Source organism: Adiantum capillus-veneris, chromosome 11 (assembly GCF_014529385.1).
Source record: "Adiantum capillus-veneris isolate H3 chromosome 11, ASM1452938v2, whole genome shotgun sequence".
Taxonomy (NCBI): Eukaryota; Viridiplantae; Streptophyta; class Polypodiopsida; order Polypodiales; family Pteridaceae; genus Adiantum; species Adiantum capillus-veneris.
The window spans coordinates 139,537,786-139,556,747 of NC_140941.1; the positions used below are offsets into that span (position 1 = coordinate 139,537,786).

The 18,962-nt window shown below is 47.0% G+C and overlaps 1 protein-coding gene across 2 annotated transcripts in view; it reads right to left on the reverse strand.

Moving 5' to 3' along the window:
- Positions 1–18,962, reverse strand: part of LOC147448111 (uncharacterized) — a 172,666-nt gene that overhangs the window by 19,783 nt on the left and 133,921 nt on the right. For both annotated transcript variants that reach the window (XM_086524493.1, XM_086524492.1), the window contains 2 exons: positions 6,221–6,291; positions 6,060–6,128 (listed from right to left, as the gene is read on the reverse strand). In XM_086524493.1, the coding sequence (XP_086380619.1) occupies positions 6,060–6,128; positions 6,221–6,291 (140 nt within the window). The remainder of the gene's footprint in view (positions 1–6,059; positions 6,129–6,220; positions 6,292–18,962) is intronic.

The following is an 18,962-nucleotide window of genomic DNA, read 5'->3' on the forward strand; positions in this document are numbered from 1 at the left end:
AAACCTACGTGTGCTGCAAAAGGATCGGATCCTCTATAGAAGAAGAAAATAATAACAACACACGAATAGAATCTTCAAAATCACTAAACTTTGAGAGAGAGAGAGAGAGAAATGAAATGAAATGAAATGTTATATTAACGTCTTCAAAAGGCCAAAATGACCTATGAGACCAATCAGTTACAAAATAGTGAATCTAATACCATGTCTGGGTACAAAAGAACTAGAAAAGAACTAGAAGTGGAACAAAATACTACTACTACTACTACAATCTAAAACTACGTGGGTGTAGCAGCTGATACAATAGGTACCCGGTAAACTGGATGTAACAGTGTGTGAAACAAAGAGGGCAAGAGAGAGAGAGTCGACACGCATTGACGGAGTTCCGTGGCCAGAGGTATTGGCCCCAAAGTCTAACGCCCCTCTCGGTATTTCTTTATCATTAATCATTGCAAAGTACCCCAAAAGCATCTGGTCCAAAAACTACCCTAAAGAGCATTGACCGCAAATCACAGAAATCCATATAGCTTGCCACATGGCACAGCTAGCGCAAAACGCGAAAATCTGTACTGCTGCACGTTAGCATGCCAACGCAATTTTCAGTTGTCCGTACAATTTCGCTACGTCATCAGCTGGTCCGTCCGGGGCAATACTGCCACGTCATCATTTTGTGACAGGAGGAGTGAATCTATCTCGGATAGATCGCTTCTACGCAAGTGACCATCTCTATAACATAGGAGGATATGTTTGCATTCTCGCGGGGACTTCTTTCTCAGACTGTGACAGACAAACAAAGGAGTGGGGGTGTGATGTTGCGCATCCCCGAGAGGATCTTGCTTGATATAGAGCTCAGACATCGGGTGGCACCAGTTTGGACAGAGAGTTTAAGCACTCAGGGCACCCTGCTAGTGGAGTGGCCACTCGACGAGCTGAGCTTAGCCGCTTCTTCCTTGAGGAGACTACAGCTCGCTTGGCTGCGACCAAGGAGGAGGAGAAGCGGCTCAGGCGAGGCATTGCTTCCTACAGCGCATGCAAGAGCGGCACCCTAACAATCCTTGGTTAAAGGGGCAGATGCAGCAGGCTCGATAGGAGTTGATTACTATTGAGGAGCGGCGATACGAGTTTGCCTTTCACCGACAGGCATCTCAATGGACCCAGGTGGGTGACAAAGTTACTTCTTTGAGACTGTGAGGCCCCGCCATGCGAACACCAGTGTTAGCCAGTTGAGGAGATCTGATGCCTTCTGGGAGGCGTCCGCCCTCACACGTCTCTGAGAGAGGATCTTGTGATACTCCTCGACTTTGAGAAGGCTTACGATAGAGTTGATTGGATTTCCTGGAGGGCACTCTACACAGGATGGGCTTCTCAGACGCTTGGATCAGAGGAGTGTCAGCTCTCTACAGATTCATAGCCAGGTGCTCTTGGCAGAGGAAACATTTCATGCTCACGCATTTGGTTGGACAGGGTTGCCCACTTGCCCCCTTCCTCGCACGTCTCCGAGAGAGGATCTTGTGATACTCCTCGACTTTGAGAAGGCTTACGACAGAGTTGACTGGGATTTCCTAGAGGGCACTCTACATAGAATGGGCTTCTCAGACGCTTGGATCAAAGGGGTGTCAGCTCTCTACGGATGTGCGCACAGCCAGGCGCTCTTGGCACGGGGAAGAGAGGAACGTTTCATGCTCACGTGTTCAGTTAGACAGGGTTGCCCTCTTGCCCCCTTCCTCTTTCTCTTCTATGTTGAGGTGATGAGTAGATTTTTGACTTCATAGGAGGTTGGTTTGCGTGGTCTAGAGCTCCCTATTACGGGAGACGATTTGCTATTAGGGGCACTAATCAACTGGAGAAAGACTGTGACTTTCTAGGTTGGCCGTGCTCCTACGCCTGATTGGTCGCCAGGCGAGGGCTTCAGGTGGATCCCCCTAAGAACTTCAAGATATCTGGGCTGCCATGTTAGCCTGAATTTGTCTCCAGAGCAGCAGATTGCCCCCCTCCTCCTATCCATTAGGAGGAAGCTGCTACATTGGAGTTATGCACGGCTCTCTTTGGCTGGTAGAGTGGTAGTGGCCAACTAGGTGCTGTTGGCTACTATGTGGTACATCACGTCCTGTTGGATCTTCTCTAGTTCGTGTATCAGCCATTTGGAGAGGCTGATCAAGATTTTTTTGTGGTCAGGACATGACACTCAGTCAACCAGAGTCAAAGTGTCCTGGCAAGTCATCATTTTACCATGTTCTCAGGGAGGGCTAGGGATCATCGACCCAGCATGGCAGAGCAGAGCCCTTCTTGGGAAGTAGGTGGTCAGAGGACTTCTTCCAGGGGAGGAGCCCTGGTAGGAGTTGTTGCTACATCGGATTCGTGCTCGTGTTCCTCATACGGGAGGCCCTTGAAGCCCGTCCATCAAGTAGATTTTTACAGATACGCCGGTCGGCCTGAGCAAGAGTTGGGAGGACCGCTTTGCAGCAAGTCTGCTTAGGTCCTAGGAGCAGCTGAGGAGTGGCCTGGAGCAGCACCAACCCACTAGCATGGAGGAGAGCTTGAGACAACCTCTTGTTTGGAACCCCATGGTTAGCACACAGACGGGCAGCAAGCCTCATGTTTCTTGGGGTCCCATGGCAAATGGTCCAGCTTGCACGTTCAGTGACTCGCTACAGTTTTTAGACCTTCTCGAGGAGGTTCAGAGCATCCAATTACGAGGCATGAGGGGGGTGCAGAGCATGTGTCAGGATATTATAGAGGCTATCCCAACTGAGTGGCACACCCCTTCAGAGGCTGCAGCTCCCAGATGGATGGGAGCTTCACACGCTTGGAGATCCTCATTGTCGTTAGGGCTTGCTCAGAGCCAATGCCCCCCATGTTTTTCGAGATTCAGAGGGAGGGCTGGCTTCACAGAGTCTCAGTAGAGGTGCCACAGGTTGCAAAGTGCTGTTTTCAGAGGATTGAAGTTGTGGGCATCTGTGGGAGGACTTGTGTCATCGATCCCGACCCAAAAAAATTGAATGGCGGCTTAGGGCTTGGGATAGCCGCCCTCTGGCATGAGTGAAATGGGACCCAAGAGAGTGGTTATAGCGGGATCCTTTCTCTTCAGCCGATCATGTAGGGACTCCCTTTTTCCAATACATAGCTCGTTTGGGGCGACACATATTGACAGCACAAAGAGAGGCTCGCCCAGCAGCCACACCTCACTGGTAGGAGGAGGGTCTCAGAGCTGAGTTCTTGTCAGCTTTTTGGGAGCGGTTGTGGGACAACAAGCAACCGAGGAGAGTTACTATGTTTTAGTGGCTGGTAGTGCACACGGCTACAACGGTTGGGAGTTGGTTGGTACACAGCGGCTTCTCGACAGCATGTGTAGCATGTGGCCATCCTGTGGAAAGTCAGCGACATTGTTTGTGGGACTGCCCCATGGCCCATGCATGCCCCATGGCCCAACAAGTTTGGCTTCAGGTTCTTCGGATGATGCCAGCCCTCTCTTTAGCCCGACAGTACACTTGGGGTATTGCAGCTTGGTCCACTCTCACGGGCCCAGCACTCCACTTTGAACTGGCTTCCACCAACAGGATGATAGTGATCCAAGAGGGTCGACCTACAATACAGCTTGCCACAGAGCTCATCCCCCAGGAGTGGTGCAGTGATAGAGAGTGGTGTTGGAAGTTCATTTGCAGCCTAACACTCTTGTTCATTTGGCGGGCCCACTGCTTCCGCATCTTCTAGGCTTGGCCTATTCCACCGATAGAGACTGTTCGGGACATTTGGCTGGAGCTGATACACACACTCTGGGGTCAGTTTGAGAGACTTCAGGGCAGCTCCAACCACATGCGGGAGCGCCGAGAGGCTTTCTTGTGACTATGGCGCCTAGGGCCTTTCTTCACCATGGCTCAAGGTGCACCTAGATGGCACTACCGGCCACCAATGTGGCTTTTTCCTCCTCCTATCTCGTGATCTAGCCCTCATTGTACATATTTTTTCTCACTAGCAGAGTCTCCCCATGTTTCTGTTGTAGTCGTCTCTCGTAGAGGTGGTTTGTAGCCTTTAGGAAATTATCATTAGCTAGTGGAAGGATCTATTTTCTTGCAAAAAAAATTATTTAGCCTTTTGCAAAATACAAGTCGCTTAATCGGCAGACAACATTCGTCCATTCATTGGATGCTATTACGCATGAATACCTAATGCTCAAGCATTTACAAAATAGCACTCAATGCAATTCATCATGCATTTCTTACTGTGTGTGCCTAAGGTAGATTCCATCCGTTCCATACACTTGTGTCCATCTATACCTCTCTTCCAAGAAGATAAGAGGATACAGTCCTTCATGCTTTTCAAGCATGTCATTGATGACACAAGCAAGATGCATCTTGAAGCTGACCAAGTATTTTGAAGTCGCCTTGAATATAACCATTCCTTGCTCTCACAAAAATGTATCCAAATGGATGGCCACTAAGGATTTGAATACTTGTAACTCGATCTGTCATAATACAGGTTATTTCGACATTCTTCTTTTGACAAAAAATTGAGAAACATTCATTCGTTGTTTTCACAAACAATACCTCCTCTGTCCAAAAAGACTTCTTGTATGTGCATCCTTCTTGCTTCAAGACATCCCTTGATCTACTCTGCATCAACCTTTAACAAGATCTGCGTGCACCTGCCCTAAGTTTGCACCTAACATGCCCTCACATCTTTAAGTGTCCAACCAACATGAAACAACTTGTGAACATCAAATCAGTCCTCTCCATGCTTTGCTCTCAAATTTTCATACGCATATCTGCAATCTTCTGATCATGGCACCTCCTAGTCTAGGCCCTGTTGTCCTCTCTTGCCGGTGATTGTTGATGTCTACATTGAACTTGACCACAAACTTTCAAGACAGAAAAAGAGAGAACTTGAATCAGAAAACACCATCAAAACACCTGCACAAAATAGACAAGGAGCGGATTTCCCCTAAACAGGCACCCCTGGCAGTATTTCTTTATTACATTCAATCGATAATTAAGTAGAAAGGCTCCTGGAGCTATGTCCAAATTTTGTGTGTACAACTAGGCACAATGGTCTCTTTCTTTTTCTTTGTGGTTGTTACAGAAAAAGACCTTCTAAAGTCATTTAATATGAAGTTTAGAAAGGATTATACAATGCAATTAAGTGGGATCACTACTAAAAATACTTCATCAAATTCTCATAAAAGCCTTGCGTTGAATTTTCGGGCGCTTTGGCATCAAACCCTTAAGAACATCACACCATAGGTCTGAGATGTCAACTTCATTGGCTTAACTGCAGTGTATCAGCTCTGTAAATCTGATATTCAGCATATCAGCGTAGGAGACCTATATCACCCTTTCTCATCATCAGTGTCACATCATTTGCCGTGTTAGCAATCGGTAATTGTTCCAGGTAGGCCCCACTCTAGCTCCAGGTAGGCCCCAACCTTTACTTTTAAAGGTGCTCAAGGCAGTCATGTTTGTGTTTAATTAAATCAACCATGAGTGCACAATTCTGTGCCTTTTTTCCTCTGATTGACATACTTCAGCTCAAAACTTAATACCAAAACACAAACAGCAAAAATTAAAAACCTTGACCAATTGAAATCAGTGCATCACCAAGTAGCCCCTCAAGGCCATCTGTATTTTAAACCCATCCATCAATATTATGAATAAAATAAGAATAAAAATGAATTAAAAGCCAAATTTGCCTCTTCTCTTTAACATAGCTTATAGAACCCAAAGCTAATCTCCTGGTCCACCAGTGCTAACATTATTAGATGTCTAAGAGGGTCCATTGCCTGTTGACATGATAACCCCTAAACTCTTAACTGTAAATGCTTATCAAAATCTTACACATTTACCCTGCTGCAATGAAGACTTCGAAAATTTTCACCTTGCAATTTACTTTTAGCTTTTGAGAAGGCCTAATCATGTTCAATATGTTATCCTGGTGTTTGAAATTCACATGAAGCTCAAATTTATGCAAAGGTTCCCCCTTTGGCATTTGAAGCTAGAAAGAGCTTTATCAAAAAAAAATTCTACAAAAAGAAATAATACTACATAATTCAAGCTACGTTTAAGTATTACCATTTCCACATAATCATTTGCTTCATGACTTTTCAAAACTTCGATATCATAGTCATCAGGGCCTTTTTCCTGCATACATGTTTATACTCCTGGTTAAAAGCCTTCAAGGACTACTAGTGCTTCAATTTTCCATTTACATCATAGCATATTAGAGCCGCCACCTTAATAGCGTCTGCTAGCTTCCGATTGGCTTCATCCAACACAGGAAGAAAAGCTTGCACCCTGTATAGCACTACAATAGAGCCAAATCAGGACTCAAATGACTCCTCCCGATGAGAAACATGTCAAACTACTAGGAAATTATAAATTTTACACAAGGAAAAGTACAGATTAATGCCTCGATTTCAAGTTTCATCATGAATGAAGCACTTTGGCAGGTTCCACCCCCCCCCCCCCCCCCCCCCCCCCCCAAAAAAAAAAGAAAAAAACACCAAGCCAAGTGCACGTGCGCACACCTTTTTTTTGTAAATCCACGCGCGTGCACACACACGTCATCAGTTCAAATCTGAAATTTTGACATAAAAAACTGATTTACTACTAGAAAAAAGAAAAAACTAGACAGAGGTTCCCATTTAGCCTAAGCCACATTTACAATAAAGCCACTTCATCAAAACTCACCCCTTGCAACTTTCGCAGAAAGATGTGTACACACATACACACACACACACACACACACTTTTTTTGTTTTGTAAATCTTCTTTGATTACTTTACAAGTGGGAAACCTCAAAGCGAGGAAAACCACGAAAAGAAAGGGATACAAAAAGCTGAGCACTATAAGGCTCCAAAAGCTAGCAACAGTCAAAGTAAATCCTGTAGGCATCAAGAGTGATGTCTCCAACATCATGAGCAAAATGTAGTGCTTCACCAAGAGATGATTCGAAATAGGGGAAGGGGTCATAGGTTCCTTGGAACATTAAGGAGTTCCTATGGTGCCAGATGGTCCACAGAGTCCAAAATCTGACCCAGGTGAAGAACACCGCAAACTGAGAATGCGATGACCGAAGCACTCCAAAGAACCAAAAGCGTCTGTGAAAAGAGCCGGAAGGAAAACGCAGCCGAAGAGCAGTCGACACTTGCCGAATGAAGGCTCTAGAGTGGCAACAATGCCATAGCAAATGTGGCACGGTCTCCTCAGCTTCAAGACATCTGGGGCAGTGGGAAGGTGCAATATGCCGAGTATGTAACACACTGCCAACAGATAGAGCTCCCACCAAGCAGCGCCACAAAAAAACCCTCTCCTTCAAAGGTAGATGACTCTGCCAAATACGAGACATTGTGTGTTTCCACCACAAGGATGACTCGGAGAGCAACCACAACCGATTACCATGATGCACAATTCATATATCAGACTGAAGGATGGCATATACACTGCCAGCTGAGATGCAGTCCAATCTAGTCGTAGCCAGATTCCAATCAGAGAAGCGAGTGTCCACATCCAAAGGAGGGATGGGTGAGTAATCAGCAAGCATCCTTTGAATTTTCCGCCAAAGAGAAGAATAGTGAGGACCCAACCGAAAACGGGACACTGCATCAGCGAACGAAAGAGCATAACCCGAGCCATCAAGCACCTGATGCACCTGACGGATTCCTTTCTGGGGAAAAAAATATACTTAGCGAGGAGACCGTTGAACCAAAGTCGAAGCGAAGGCCCTGCTCCAATGCAGACTCTCCAAACGAAGAGAATTACCCACAGCGGATGGTCGACCATTCCAAGCAAAATGCGAAGTGACAACTTTCCAATCAACAATGAGAGAAGAAGTAAAGGGACATCCAGGAATGTGTCCTTCAAGCTTCCCAAAGACAACATCCCAATAAGTCGGTTGCCAATGACCAAAAGCTGGGGTGACAATGTGCGTACACAAATGTGTGACCATGAGAGCCCAGGGTTGTTGCTACTCCACCAAGACTGGCAATAGCATAGCTTTCCGGGCCAAAAGATGACGTCGCAAGTCCAAAATATTTAACCCTCCAAGCCGCTTGGGAGAACACAGCTTGTCCATAGAGAGAAGCCGAAGACCCTTCTTGGTAGACGAGGTCCGCCAAAAATACTCTAAAATATTTGACATGAGGGACTGCAAGCGCAACCAAGGCCAAGATAACAAAGGCAAGTAAAACTGCACATAAGCCACAAGGATGCAATGGACAATCCTAAGACGTACATGAAGTGGCCACGTGGATAGTTTCCAATAATTTAACTTGGAATGTAGACGTTGGAGAACCCAATCCAGTTTTTGCATAGCCGATACATTCCAACCCAACGGATAACCCAAATGGCGAACCAAAACATGTGGAGGAACAATCTCCCCAGGCCATAACATCTTATGCCAGTCACACTCCTTCAGGGGCAATAGCTTGGATTTACAAAAGTTAACTTTGAGACCTGCTGCCAATCCAAACAAGTGAAGAGTATGCATAATTTGTTGTACATCATCATAGTGATTACGAGGCATAAACAAAGAGTCATCCGCATAGGCCTGACAAGCAAATTGCCGTCTCGAAGGTAAAGACAGGCCATGTAGCCTGCCACTGGAAGTCAAGGAATCCAAATACATAAACAAGGGGTGAGTAGCAAGCGCATAGAGCAGAGCACTCAAAGGGCAGCCCTGTCTCACCAACCGTCCCAAAGGCCAAGATTCTGTAAGAGATCCATCTAGCAAGCCCGCAGAAGTGCTGTGTGCATACAAGAATAGCACGACACGGGATATGCTAGGCCCAAATCCCAAGTGTTGCATGGTGCCTGCAATATAATCCCCAAAGAACACTATCAAAGGCCTTTTCAATGTCAACCTGCATGACCAATACATCCTGTCAAGTGTATTTTACATATTCCATGCCAATGATGACATTCGCGAGGTTATCACTAATTTGACGTCGTGGAATGAAGCCGTATTGAGATTGATGCAAGCCTTCATGCAAAAAGCACTTGAGTCGGTTAGCGAGCATTTTTGCCATTAATTTATATACCACAGGCATAAGTGTAATAGGCCGCCAATGAGAGAATTCTTTACACAATGCATGCTTAGGTATCAGCTTGAGCAAACCTTCTTTCCAAGAGGAGGGCAGTTCCTGCTGTTTCGAAGCTGTATTCATCGTACACACACACACACACACACACACACACACATACATATATATATATATATATATATATATATATATATATCATGGACATTGACACCTGCTAACATAAATTAATTCCCAATCATGTAAAGTAGCATCCACTCCCTTACCCACCAAGGCATTACCTTGAGCCTCAAGCCAAGCCGTTCCTATATAAACGAGGCCACTCCTCATTGTAAATCCATCTTCAATTGAGTACATCTTTAGTTGAGTCTTAAGAGTCCATCCTTGAGTTACTCTCTCAAGTCGAGTCCTTCCATAACTCAAAGTAAGCTTAGGCTATCCCTTGTATAAAGCTTCTTAATTTAAGCTTTCCCTTTTGTATAACAATCGACTGCACACTTTGTGTATTTACCTTCCGCGTATGTTAATAGAAATACACTACTTCCGCCTGTAAAATCTTTGTGTGCGTTTCTTGGTATCAGAGCCTGTGAATTTATTTGGTCTACAACTTACGCTCACTCTTTCATCATTCTTGATCTATGAGGTACAATACTTAAATTGTGTATGAGCTTAAGTTCAACAAGCTTTCGATTGAAAGCTACTTGCTCTCAGTGATTAGTAAGGATTAATCTCTTTATCCATTGTTTATCAAGCAGTGTTATTGTTGTTCACTGACAAGCAAGGTTGCGGTAACGTGGTAGCGAGGTAGCAAGGTACGAATTGGTAGCTGTCGGTGTTAAGGCGAGAAGGAAAGCCATTGAGTCACAGGCGTAAAATCGTCGGTAAATTCCTACATAAAGTCCCCTGTAATGCGCCCGCTATAATCCCTTCCCTTCCGGTGTTTATTCAGGTAAGCTTCAATGGCATTTTTGAATAGACCTTCAATGGCATCTCTCATTAGCAATAGAAGAAGCCGAACCATCAGCTCAATGGAAAATACCACAGTTAAAACCCGAACAGGTCTATCAGCATAAACATTTGTTTAAAGAGCATACTCTTCACTCTTCACGGCGGGGTGAAGTAAGGGAAATATTGCCTACAACAAGAAACCAGCTCTCAACCTCACTTACAACAGCTACACCTACAATCGGCATATCTGCAGCATCTACAATAAGCATGACCGCACCAACAATAGGTACAACTGTACCAATAGGAAAGCAGTCCCTTTACCTCTGAAAAAATTCAAAGGCTTAAAGAGTTACTAGCTTTGCCTAAGAAACCAAAAGAGCAGTCAACAAAAAAAGTGCAAAGCCCAAAAGAATTATTAACTCTGTCTAAGCAACAAAAGGATGAACCACCTAATACAGAGCTACAAAGGGCCAACCCTACAGAATTACGGCCAACGAATGCCAAATTGGCAATAAAAATATCCTACCACCAAAGGCGGATATCATGGTAATTGGCAAAACTCCTCTCATAGGAAAATCACATCCAACTTCTTTGGCATGAGAATCATGTCCAAGCTCTTCAGCCAGTAAAGGTCAAGAGCCTCAAACTAAAGATCATGTCTCTATTATAGTAAAAGAAATCAATGAAGCAGAGACAAGATATTTTACAATCTCCAGTTGTTAGTATTGATGGTATTCCTGCAAAAGATCTACCCTTTCTTACTCCTGAAGAAAAGGTAAATTCTTCTATCCATTATTCTTATAAAAAAGAGAAAACTATTTTAAATCAAGAATACCCTCTCAGAAGTCAGGCTGATAAAGATAAGACTAAATGATTAATATTCATGTCTCAATACAAAGAGTATCAATATACAGAGACTGAAGAAGACTCTACATCAACTATGCAAACTCTGATTCAGAATCAAAAATCTCTAAAGAAGCCAACCCTCCAAAGCAATTGGATGCTGAACAAATCAAGCTAATTAATCTTGAAGCCATAAAGAAAGCATAAATCAATCCAATCGACATACAAATTCAGCAATGGATTGATGATCCTACAGAGCTTCAAGTCTTTGCTCAAATAATAGATGATAAGCAATCCCAGGATCAAATCCCAAAATCATCATCTATACAGAGCAATACAAAAGGTAAGCTGTCACGAGTTTGTGGCAACTTTACTTGTTGATTTCTTTTTGGGGGAATTTTATTTGACTTGTTTTAAAGCACTCCTCTGGAAATGCCAATGCCCTAGTTGCATGGTGTGAGGCGGATAGTGAGAGTCTAGGCCGGACGGTCAGTGAGCACTGAAGTTGGGAAAATGGACTAAGATTAGCCACGGTGGGGCTACGAGTGTAAATCACCGGATAGCTGGCCGACATTGCATTTTTCGATGTGGTTCGAGTAGTGATTGATGGTCAGATGACCAGTGTGAGTGCCATGGAAACATCTCCTAAAATTTAGGGAACTCCTATTTTGGGCCGTGAAATGTATTCACGCCCTTAGCTCTGGAATGACAAGGGGAACATTTTACTGCTCTGCTGCCAAGTCAACTGACGCACCAGTTGAGATATTTTTAGCCAAGTCGGCCAAAGTCGGAAACTGGGCGAGGTGTCAACTTGTGAGCAAATCTGCCACTCTAGGAGAGCTGGGGGAGCTGGTTATCAGCAAAAGAGGCGCCATTTTCAGCCTACAGGCGGACTGCAATAGGTTAAGAGCTATGGAGTGCTTCCTTTCCCTCTTATGTACAGTATGGTGCCAGGAGTGATGCCCTGCACGCTACGTACTGCTCGCTCTCTCCCCTACGAGCAGTTATGTTATGCCCCACTAGTGGGCTTCTAATTTGACCAATGTACAGTTGTGTGGGTTCATGCGCGATTGCCGAGGCAAGAGCCTCTTGCACAGGTACAAGATTAGCTAGCGGCTAATCCCTCACAGGTACAGGTGAATTCGCAGAGGTGTCACGTGAAAAATCTCGTCCGATTTAAAGGGAAAGTAGCCCTACAAGTGCGGGAGCTCGAGGACTTGCTACGGATGTGACCGGCACGCAAAACGGAGCCCGAAACAGGGAATTACAGCCTGCTGTGTATTTTTGCAGGTTTAGGGTTTCGGCCCTAAACGGTCCCTAGTACCCCTAGGAGGTTCGGGGACGCGAGGGGACCGCTATAGAGGTGATCTGGCGCATTTTCGGGGCAGAAAACAGAGAATTCAACGTGTTGCAGATTCTTGCTAGGTTTTGCAAGGTGTCCGTATGCGTCGGGGAAGTCATCTATTGTGTGGGGATACTGACTGTGAAGCGATCTAGTACAGTTATGCTACCGTAATCGGGCCAGAACATGTGCAATTCAGCCCGGATTATGCGTGGTAGCTTGTAGGAAATTCACAGGTTTTTCTTCCCTCTGTTAAAGAATAAAGAAATACCGAAAGGGGCGCCAACCTTTGGGGCCTACAAGTGTCGCTGTCTGCTTGGGAGCATTCTAGCTTCCTGGCCGTGCTTTTGTTTTAAAGTGTAATTCCTATTCCCAAATACAGGTTCCTTTTAAACTATTGCTTTGTGTCATAAAACTAGGTGTTAAAGAATCGGGTAAAAGCTAAACTCTACCGCCCTACGGGCCGGTTTCATGAGTCTATGGCAACTTTACTTGTTGATTTCTTTTTGGGGGAATTTTATTTGACTTGTTTTAAAGCACCCCTCTGGAAATGCCAATGCCCGAGTTGCATGGTGTGAGGCGGACAGTGAGAGTCTAGGCCGGACGGTCAGTGAGCACTGACGTTGGGCAAATGGACTAAGGTTAGCCACGGTGGGGCTACGAGTGTAAATCACCAGATAGCTGGCCGACATTGCATTTTTCAATGTGGTTCCAGTGGTGATTGATGGTCAGATGACGAGTGTGAGTTCCATGGAAACATCTCCTAAAATTTAGGGAACTGCTATTTTGGGCCATGAAATGTGTTCGCGTCATTAGCTTTGGAATGACGAGGGGAACATTTTCCTGCTCTGCTGCCAAGTCAACTGACGCACGAGTTGAGATATTTTTAGCCAAACGGCCAAAGTTGGAAACTAGGCGAGGTGTCAACTCGTGAGCAAATCTGCCACTCTCTGGGAGAGCTGGGCAAGCTAGTTATCACCAAAAGGAGAGCCATTTTCAGCCTACAGGCGGATTGCAACAGGTTAAGAGCTATGGAGTGCTTCCTTTCCCTCCTATGTACAGTGCCGTGCCAGGAGTGATACCCTACACGCTACGCACTGCTCTCTCTCTCCCCTACTAGCAATTATGTTATGCCCCACTAGTGGGCTTCTCATTTGACCAATGTACAGTTGTGTGGGTTCATGCGCGATTGCCGAGGCAAGAGCCTCTTGCATAGGTACTGGATTAGCTAGTGACTAAACCCCCCCACCCCACACACACACACACACCCCCCCCCCCCCCCCCCCCCCAGGTACATGTGAATTTGAAGAGGTTTCACGTTGGAAATCTCGTCCGATTCAAAGGGCAAGTAGCCCTACAGGTGCGGGAGCTCGAGGACTTGCTACGGATGCGACCGGCACGCAAAACGGAGCCCGAAAGAGGGAATTACAGCCTGTTGTGTATTTTTGCAGGTTTAGGGTTTCGGCTCTAAATGGTCCCTAATACCCCCAAGAGGTTCGGGGACGCGAGGGGACAGCTATAGAGGTGATCTGGCGCATTTTTGGGGCAGAAAACAGAGAATTCAGCGTGCTGTAGATTCTCGCCAGGTTTTGCAAAGTGTCCGTATGCGTCGCGAAAGTCATATATTGTGTGGGGATACTGACTGTGAAGCGACCTACTACAGTTATGTTGCCGAAATTGGGCCAGAACCGGTGCAATTTTATGAACAGATGGACAATCATTGAGATTGAGATAGATCAACATACAAAAGAACGCTATATTCTGACACAGCAACATTAAGAAAATCACAAAAGAACACCAAGCTAGAGCTCTGCAATAGAAGAAAATTTGCAGCCATGTTGGAGTTGTGGGGTAAAAAATTTACTAGTTGTATCGGCGCAACCTCATTGCCATGCTCAAGTTCTATGGCATAGGCTTTTCTTGCCATATCTAAACATGTTGAAGCTATGTGGAAGAAGAACCCTTGCATTCAAGGGCTCACTTACTAACAATGCATACACGATGCTGAGGGTCTGCGGTAGAAAATTCCGGACATTAGGAAGTAGAGGAAAACAACCCATTGGGAGGGGGAGGGACTAGTTCGGGGGTGGGTAGGGGCGAGTTGGGAGAGAGGGGGGACGAGTTGGGAGGGGTGGGGCGAGAGGGTGTGAGGGGGTGGGGACGAGTTGGGTAGGGGGGGGGGGGGGGGACGAATTTGGGAGGGGTAGGAGGACGAATTGGGTAGGGGGGGCGAATTTGGGACGAGTAGGGGACGAGTTGGGGGGGGGGGGGGAACGAATTTGGCAGGGGGAGGGACTAGTTTGGGAGGGTTGGGCGAGTTGGGGAGGGGAAGGGGGACTAGTTGGGGAGGGGAGGGTAGGGTAGGGTAGGGTTGAGGGGATAGGGGTAGATAGGGGAGGGAGGGAGCAGACAACCCAAATGAGTAGGTAAATTATCAAGCAGGATAGGCTCTGTGAAGGGCGTTCGCTAGACACAGATGATAACTTTGTTCTGGTTGCAGAAGCAGACACCAATGGGACTGATGTTTGACGGGGGGTGAACTCCTGTAGAAGAAACAACCCAAATGAGTAGGTAAATTATCAAGCAGGATAGGCTCTGTGAAGGGCGTTCGCTAGACACAAATGATAGCTTTGTTCTGGTTGGAGAAGCGGACACCAATGGGGTTGATGTTTGAGGGGGGGTGAACTCCTGTAGAGGAGATTCCTCCCCATTTCTATGATTCTGCATAGGCTCATCAAATTCAAAGACTTTCACCAAGGGCGTATCAGAAGCAACTTCTATGTCTTTGAGCTATCTCAGGTGGCTCATTAGGTTTAGTTACTGTGGAAACATTGGAAGAGAGTGTACCTCTAGGCAAGGAGTGAATAGAGACTCCATAACAGGGCATCGATTTGGTAGCTTCTAACCGCTCCAGCAAATCTTCGTCTGACCCTTCAGGTGTAGTAGGTTGTTCTTGTTCAGGGTAGCATGCGCAGCTTGTGACCAGTGATACCCTTGCTGTTATTCAGTCACTTTACCCCGGAGTAAGTCTTAGTGGCGGGTACCTCCCAGTGCGACCATCAGAGTCCTATGTGATATCCAATCCCGTTGTTCCACTCACTGATTATAGAAGCCCTCGCCTGACAGTGTCCGTGTTGGGTCGGTAATTCTTAGGGGTGATAGTGGATGGTGGATCTGGCATCAACCGGATGCCCGAGTTCACTATGTTAGCTCTAGGTCTACAGCCTACTCGCCCTGCTCCCTTCACAGCTACATTGGCCGACCAGCGGATAGTCTACCCAATGGGCATAGTGAACAATGTGCCTCTGCAGGTACAAGACTTTAGTTTTAACTTGGATTTTGTTGTGGTTCATCTTCCCCAAGTTGAGGGCAGATTTCCCTTGCTCATTGGAAGACCATGGCTGCAACACACTAAAGCACTTCATGATTGGGGAAACGATGCGATGTGGATACATACTTCTGGCTCCCCGATGCAACCCATTCTCTGAGGAGGAGGTATGGATCCCGTGGTGCAGCAAGCTTCTTTGTCAAACAAGAAGTGATGTACAACATAGTAGCCAACAACACCTGGTTGGCCACTACAGATCTGCCTGCCAAAGAAAGTCGTCCGGAACTCCAATGTAGCAACTTCCTCCTGATGGACAGGAGGAGGGGAGCAATCTACTTCTCATCCTTCAGGAGACAAGTCCAAGCCAACCTGACACCCCAAGTATCAAACTGCAGTCCCTGGGGGAATCCATCTAAAGCCCTCACCTGGCAGCCAATTAGACGTAGGAGCACTACCAACCGATTTCTCCAGTTGATCAGTGCGCCTGATGCACACCAAAAGGTTTCAAGAGCCTGCTCACACCTGTGAAGGTTGGCCTCCTGGACCTCCAAGTACAAGGCTGAGTTATCTGCAAACTCAGCATCCAGTAGCTCATCTCCTCGAATAGGGAGCGCTAAGCCATGTAGACCAACCTGCTGTGAAACCAAAAACCTGCTTATCGCCTCAACATAGAACAGAAAGAGGAAGGGGGCAAGAGGCCAGCCATGTCTGACCGAACGTGTGAGCATGAAACGATCTCCTCTACCACCTGGCAAAAGTACCTGACTGTGTGCCCGTCTGTAGAGAGCTGACACACCTCTGATCCATGCATCTAAGAAGCCCATCCTACGTAGAGTGCCCTCCAAAAAGTCCAAGTCAACTCTCTCGTAGACCTTCTCAAAATCGAGAAGAAGTATCACCAGATCCTCACCACGAAGGTGCGCGAGGGGAGATGCCTCCCAAAAAGTATATATGTTGTCAAGGATACTACGCTCCTTGACAAAACCTGTCTGTGTCCCATGTATAATGCTCTCTAGAAGTGGCTGAATCCTCAAACTCAGAGCCTTTGGCGAGAATTTTGTAGGTTGAGTTGCGGATGGTGATGGGCCGCCACTGTTGAATCTCATCCAAGGAGCTACCCTCCTTGAGAATGAGGTAAATCAGGCCCTCACTCACGTTGTCAGGCATCTCTCCTGTGTGTAGGATGTACTGAAAAGCGCTGCAGAGATCTGTGCCAAGCAAGTCCCAGTACTCTAAGAAAAAGCTGGGAGCCAAACCAGCCTCACCTGGACAACTCCCATGGGGAAGCGCTCTGAGGGCCGTGTAGAGATCCTCTAGCTAAAGAGCCTCTGGCGCATCTCCTCAATCACAAGACAAGGCATCTGTGCCCACACCTGCTCTCTGCATGCCTCCTGACGCTCTGACTGAGGCTCTGCTGACAGCACGTCATGGTAAAAGTCGGTGACTACACGCATGTCCTCTGGCTCTGAAGCAACTGACCCGTCAGGCCTCCTCAACTGGCTGACCTTGGCATGCGCATGTCTGAGCCCCACTATTTCAAAGAAAGTCCCCGTCACTCTGTCACTCACTGGGTCCACTGAGATGCCTGCTGATGAAAAGCAAACTCTTGGCGCTCTCTCTGTGTTGGCAAGCTCCTCGCGAGCCTGTTGCAACTGCTCCTCCAACCAAAGACTTTCTGGATGCTGCTCCTGCATCCTCTGCACGGAAGCAATGCCCCGCCGGAGACGCTGCTCCTCCTCTCTCGCTACAGCGAGGCGGGCCGTAGACTCCTGGAGAAATAGCCGACTAAGCTGAGCAAGTCGAGAGGCCACTATGTCAGCAGGAGAGTCCTGCAAGTCTAAGCCCTATGTCCAAAGAGCCACCACTCGCTCTCTGAGCGCAGAGTCCATCAAAATCCTCTCAGGGATGCGAAGTATCGTGCTTCCCCTCCTCTGTCTATCTGTCACTGTGAGGATCACTCGTGCATGGTCCGAAAAAGAAGTCTTAGCCAGAATGCAAACTGACTCACCCAAGTCACAGAAATGGTCAATTGTGTAGAAGCGATCTATCCGAGATAGATTCACTCCTCCCACTCTGCGGTCTGAACGAGAGAAGGCCACCAGGCTGTTTGGAGGCCTCACAAAGCTAGAGTGCTGCCACACATCTGAAACCCGCAGAGTCATACATAACCTCTCCCAAGCTCTGCAAACTCAACTCCATGCACAGTAGTATGGCTACCTCCAATCCTGTCAGAGGGGTCCTCCAACATGTTGAAGTCACCCCCAATGCACCCTTGCTCTGCCTGCGGCAGAGACTCTACATTATGGGACCAAAACTCCGTACGTGCACTCGCCACATTGGGTTTGTTGATGTTCAGAAAGCCCATGAGGCAACCTTGAACCTACATAGTAATCCATTGAGCCCTGCCTTACACAATAATCCCTCTGCCAACAATGGCCTGCTGCAAAGAATCCGCAATAGTCATACATACCCCACTCTGGATGCCTCCAAGTCCAAATGCAACGGACCAAAACGTCTCATAGAGACCACGCAAAATCTGACCACACCGTCTAATGTGACTCTCACAAAGATTATGCCCCTGTAGCATAAGAATGTCAATCTCACCATCCACAAGGCATCTCTAAAGCTCCTGATGCAGCTGACCCCACTGATGCTGAAACCGGGGCCCTCCTAATCCCTGCACATTCCATGAGATGATCCCTCCTCATGGAGTCAGTGGGAGAAAACGGATGCTGCCACGGCAGCCAACCTCGCTATCTTTGAGGCTGGTTTGGATGGGGAGTAATACGCATCCGAACGACCTCTAGACAAGCGCGAAAGAAGTGACTGTCCCGCCCAGGCCTAAGCCGAGCATGCAGCCCGAAGGGCTACATCCTCTGTCCAAGTATCCTCATGTACAAATACATAACAAGGGCTCTAAGTGTCAGCAAACAAATGCACCACAATGTGGCTACAACCCACCACTACATCCAGAGGTGTCACGGTGAACTTGGCCAGAGACCAAAGTGTCTGCACCAGATTTGTCACCCCTAAGTCCCCTGTGTGGTGTGAAAACTCAGTAGCCTGAGTCTGGAGCCAGTCAAGAACTGTGTGTTGAGTCCACTCTGTGAGATCCCTACCGCACAACAGGAAGGAAAACCCACCACTATGTCCGAAGCCTCAATGCCTCTAGCTGCAAGAAAGAGGACATGGACTTGAAAGCAAGCCTCCTCCAAGTCAGGAGAAGAGTCACCCAGAAGCTGAGTGAAACTATAGTCGAAGAAGTCCCAGCGTCTGCGAATGTCAAAGCTGCAAAAGGAGAAGTCTGCACCAAGAAAGGAGCCCTCAAGTGGGGCTGTCCCTCTCCGGCCACACGGGTAGCGAAAGCACTACCAAGAGATCGCCTCGCGGAAGACGCATGTCCAGTCCCCAGCGTCTGAGGAGGAGTGGTGGAGGGGTCGGGAGATGAGGCTGTGGGCCCCACCGGGGAGAGAGGAG